Raw genomic sequence first — 5,018 nt, 5'->3', positions numbered from 1 at the left:
TTCGTCATTCCGCTCACTCTGCCAGGAACCGGCTCGACCTTGTCCTTGGCCACGGTTTGCAGTGCGTTCTTCACCGCTCGCACCTACCCCAAGGCCAAGTATCAGCTACAGCGCAGGTGTCACGGAGTTGTAGTTGTCTCACAGCTGCAAGACGATCCTTATCCTTGCTCTTCATCGCCGCCTTCATGCTCTCATTCACTCGGTCGAAGATACAAGCTCCAGCCTGAGTCTCCGGCTTGGATGGTGTGTCCAGGGCCATGTTCAAGGAGCTGAGAAGCTGGTTCCTGCATTGATTCGCACCTTTCACGCCCCAGCTCTTCTGGGCTGATGCAGGAGACACATTTGCTCTCCTGCTCTTCAGCAACACGTTGGAGAAAGGGCTGAATGCCGACCAGGCAGAGCATGACGCAAACAGACTGGCGGCCAAGACAGCATGAAGAACGCTGTGGTTAAAGCGCATTCCTCGAGACGATGGCATGAGGGACGTATCCTCTTCGTATCAGCAAGAGGCAGGAAGCACAAACGGCCTTGCTCCTCCTCTTCGAGCTCCTAACGCCGCTCCTTGCAGCAAGCAAGCACGCGGAAGGGGCTAGAATGAGGAGGCCGGGGGGTACCGGCAACGTTTAACTCACTTCCCGACTAAACTTAAGAAACTTTTTAGTAAACTTCAAACAAATTATATATATAATATGAAATATTTATGTACAAAATTTCATATTGTATGAAAATATTTGTATCAAAATTCAACAATTTAAAAGGTGAGTTAGCATAGATCTGGCTTAATCTACACCCCACACATATAAAGATGCGGGTCTGTATGCTCAGGGGGTAGGGGTGGGGCCGTCTACAGGATGTGGAGGTAGGGGGTAAAGACCACCAGGGTACCGAATACTTACCAGGGGTCATATTTGATGCACTACCATCAATAACAGGGGGTCCATTTCCACCAAATTATTGTTAAATGATGGGTACTATGAATACCCCACCCATAGATTCAGATTCCTTACACCTACCCCTACCCCTAGTAGTCGGAACGTACTTCCACCCCTACCATGACGACATCGAAACAGGGTCGCATCATTTTTCTTTGTGGTGCCGGACTAGAAGGAAAATGGAGGGAAGGGCAGATGCGGGGAGGAAGGGTAGAGGATGGAGCGGAAAGGATGGAGTACTGAGGAGGAGGAAGAGGTTGAGAAAGTAGTAGAAAGATCAAGAAAACTGTGAGCAGCTCGGAGGACAGTGCGAGGAGACAAGGACAACAGGGCATGGGATAGGAAGAGGACGGAACAGCAACTTTGAAAATCGCAAGGGTCGGAGGGATGCGCAAACGAGTGATAGAGAGGAGAAAATGTCTCACACGAGTGTGCATCATTCATGCTTGTAGATGCTGAGGAGAAAAGATTTTGAGGTGGAGCACAGCCAACGTTCGAGGTGGGAAAGCATGTGCTCGGAAGGATTCAGTTTAGCGGTTATTGTACTTCCCCCCCCCCCCCCCCCCTTTTCGGTGAGAGACAGGTCGATGGTAGTGAGTATGCCAGGAATTTTCTGCAGGAACAGATGCAGCTATAGCTGCTTTTGTTGAGGGTGTACTATTAAACCACACTCCTTGCATGAATTTCAAGAGATGTCGTAAGCAAGGTTGGGATAATGAAAAGAAATGTTTTAGTAAAACTCTTACAAGATTCTAAGAGAAGCTCCATATCATCGAAATGCAACAGACAATAAATCCTTGGATTGAGAGCCAGATGAAAAAAATCTTCTCTGTCAAACAGCATCATCTTACACTCATGATACAGTGAAAAGCAACAAAGCGGGAGCAGCGGAGTCCTCGACATCTGTCCGGTCCCAAATCAAAGAAAACAGTGACGAGTGTAAAAGTTTTGTGAGGAGATGAAATGAAACACAAGCCCTCTCACGATAGTTGAATCCTTTCTCCCATCCCTTCTCGCTCTCTGTATCGTGGATCTCCCTGCCACTCCCACAACAGTTCTCTATGACATGTCGGCTTACCACTTGCTCCTGTTATCCCGGATTCTCTTCAAAAATGACTACAAGAAGAGAAAAATGAGCAGACGCGCAAGAGCAGTTGAGTTCCAGACCTTCTCTACCTTCGACGCATCAGCACGAAGGACGTTTGCGAAGTGCTTGATGACTGCAGCCTGAATGACCATATCGGTCAAGAAAGGATGAAGGGGAAGGGGAGGAGGCAGGTACCTGAAGGTCCTCCTTGTTACTGCTGGCTGGTCCAGTCTTGAGTCCAAAGTGCCTCTTATACTGGAGGAAAAGGACTTTTAGATCGATGGAGCAGTGGACAGGCAGTGGGAGAACAGGAGCGATGGACAACTTTAGCGCAGACCTTCTTGAGAGCAGAAAGGTCAAGTTTGCGTATCCCCTGTAAAAATTGATTCAGAAGACAGACGAGATGTCTGTAGACAGAGTCTCAACAAAACACACAAGGTGTAACAGGCATTTCCAGTCACACGATGTGCAGACTGCACGAACTTCACCTTGTCGACCGCGATGGCCGGGAGGTTGTCGTGTGAGTGATGCTTCTTCTTATCTGATTCAGAAGTAGAGCTGTGATGCGCGACTGCCTTCTTCGCTCCGCTCGTTTCCTTCGCCTCTTGCATCTCCTTGGTTGGCTTTCGTACCTGCAGGAAGAGAAAGCGTCTTAGCACGACTGGCTTCCGCGAGCTGAAAGAGGCAGTGGACAGCATAGCGAGTAGGAGACAACAGACTCACCTGACGCAAATTCATGGTGATGTCTTTCTTGGGCGGGTCAGCCTTGGCACTGCTATCAACCCCGTTGAGGAACTGGATGTTATGAAAGCACTGTCAGCGACAGGAAGCATCAGCAAGACGAAACGAGCCAAACCTTCTTCGCAGCATCTCGTTTCGGGCGGTCAGCTAACGACCTCGTGTTCTGTGTCTCGGTCATCTGCCCCTTCAAGTCACCCCATGGCCCACACTCAGACGGATTCGAGAAGGTTCACCTCCGACTTTCAGAGGCGATGCGGGCGACTAGAGATGCTTGCAACGTCTTGCAAAGTGAGCGCAAGATGAGTGCTGATGTTGAGAGTTGCACAAAGGCGCGACTTCAGGCCTACAGTTGGGCCTGTCCGAAGAAAAGGGGATACGTCCAAATCAAATCAATCCGGATTCTCCGCCCAACCAAGAAGCGGACAGGAGCAAGGTTGTTGAAAAGAAAATTCGAGTTATGAACGTCTGATGGAACGATCCCCGCTGGATGGTCGACGTACAACGATGCCTGCAGTATGCGAGTTCGGAATGGGCGTGACGAATTCAAGAATTCTTTCTAGATTTGCCTGTCCTCAAACGGGATTGTCAGTCTTCTGATCAAGTGTAACACACCCTCCTAAGGCTAAAACAACAGATCAAAAGATAAAATCCCAGCAAAACCAAACAAATGCGATCGTTTTGCCCGTAAACCCCCAGATTCTCAGTTTGAGTCTCAACTTCCAACTTTAGTGTCTTTCTCCCTCCCCCCCTCCAAAGACTCGTCACGTCCTATCTCAAACTCTCTCGAACTTCACGCATTCAATATCTGCTGCCTCCATCTCCTCTCCCTCCTCCTCCTTCCCCTCCTCCTCCTCCTCCCCGATCTGTGATCCCCACTTCATCCCTTCCTGCCATCCCCTAGGTTTGCGGTAGATATTACCCCCCCTACCCCTACCCTACCACCCCTACCCTACCACCCTTACCCTACCCTACAAAATCTCAATGAAAGTCCCTACCCACCTCTATATTTTTATATATACCCCTCAAATTGAGATGCATGCCCCACCCCCCCACCCTGTTTTCGAATTGATGTAACCCACCATGATGACTGCACATATGTACCCCTCCTCTCACTTTATTTGAAATTCTCTCACATTAGCCCAAATACATGCTCAATTCATAGTAAATCAGGGGGTACTCACAATCAATGACCCTCTACTTGATCACCCCACCCATATCATTGACATCGTATGACCCTACCATGTTCTCTGAATTGTTCACGGATACCCCTTCATGTCTCCTTGTCAACTACCCACCCACCGTTTTACAATTACCAGAACCCCCACCCTCCATACGCTGATAAAACAGTAAAGAACCCTCCGGTTTTCCAGATCAGCCTCCACCCACCCACCTGATATAATTCATTCCCATATACCCGACCCCTATCTCAAAAAACTCCCACCCCTACCCATTTGTCATAACAAATATCACCCCATCCAGATGAACAAAAAGTGAGTAAAGCGCAGGGGTACTCAAGTTTTCCTTCATACCCAACCACCCCTTCAATGGAACAACCTACCTCATTACATGGAACCTCAGTACCCACTAATTACCTTTGGTTCTGGATCTGGAAATCAATGGGTGACCCCACAAGAGGACGACCCCCTGTTTTTCTAGATACTACCCCCTACCCTCCCAAAAAATAAGAGTACCCACCAGCAGAATGAGTAGTACCCCAGAGTTCACAAGAGCCAGTGTACACGTACTGCTACCACCCACCGGGGGGATCTCAACTATGATCAATTGAACCCTACCCCTCAAGGAAAAAAAGGCTTACCACCCCATGACACCCTCTATGAATTACATGGTGGATCCCCCCTTTTCCTGCCACCCCACGCAGCTCTTTGACTTGACCCCACCCTGAGCCTGCCATAACTGGCCCCTCTCTGAAAAGGACTCTTTTCATTGTTTACTACAAAGAACGTTACAAAAGGTTATGATTCTTTCAGCCAGTCTCAATTTGAGTAGAAGCGACCGGGCCTGCCCAACACCGGGGCCGGGCCTGAGAGTCCAGGCCCGCCCCATCGGGAGTATTTGAGCATCACTTTGTACCATGTCGAGGTACAAGAGATGTACCACGACGAAGATCAGAGGGAGAGGGAGAGGGAGAGGGAGAGGGAGAGGGAGAGGGAGAGGGAGAGGGAGAGGGAGAAGGAGAGGGAAAGGGTGGGGGGGGGGGGGGGGGGGGGGAAAAGGAAAAGGAAAAACACTAAAAATTA

At 49.3% G+C, this 5,018-nt stretch overlaps 2 protein-coding genes across 2 annotated transcripts; both read right to left on the bottom strand.

Annotated features, from left to right (window-relative positions):
• Positions 1 to 17: 17 nt before the first annotated feature.
• GUITHDRAFT_146303 (hypothetical protein) lies at positions 18 to 460 on the bottom strand (the record flags this gene model as incomplete). The annotated part of the gene is made up of 2 exons (XM_005822673.1): positions 18 to 83; positions 143 to 460. Coding segments are annotated over 2 exons (384 nt in total), but the record flags the coding sequence as incomplete, so codon positions are not given.
• Positions 461 to 1,785: 1,325 nt separating this feature from the next.
• GUITHDRAFT_118132 (hypothetical protein) lies at positions 1,786 to 2,938 on the bottom strand (the record flags this gene model as incomplete). The annotated part of the gene is made up of 9 exons (XM_005822672.1): positions 1,786 to 1,835; positions 1,917 to 1,969; positions 2,011 to 2,048; positions 2,100 to 2,159; positions 2,215 to 2,274; positions 2,357 to 2,392; positions 2,508 to 2,651; positions 2,743 to 2,832; positions 2,876 to 2,938. The coding sequence occupies 9 exons, from the start codon at positions 2,936 to 2,938 to the stop codon at positions 1,786 to 1,788; spliced, it is 594 nt and encodes a 197-aa protein (XP_005822729.1).
• Between the last annotated feature and the right edge of the window lie 2,080 nt (positions 2,939 to 5,018).

Source organism: Guillardia theta (assembly GCF_000315625.1).
Source record: "Guillardia theta CCMP2712 unplaced genomic scaffold GUITHscaffold_121, whole genome shotgun sequence".
Lineage (NCBI taxonomy): Eukaryota > Cryptophyceae > Pyrenomonadales > Geminigeraceae > Guillardia > Guillardia theta.
The sequence above is the reverse complement of the archived record's forward strand: the minus strand, read 5'-3'. Positions and strand labels throughout refer to the sequence as shown.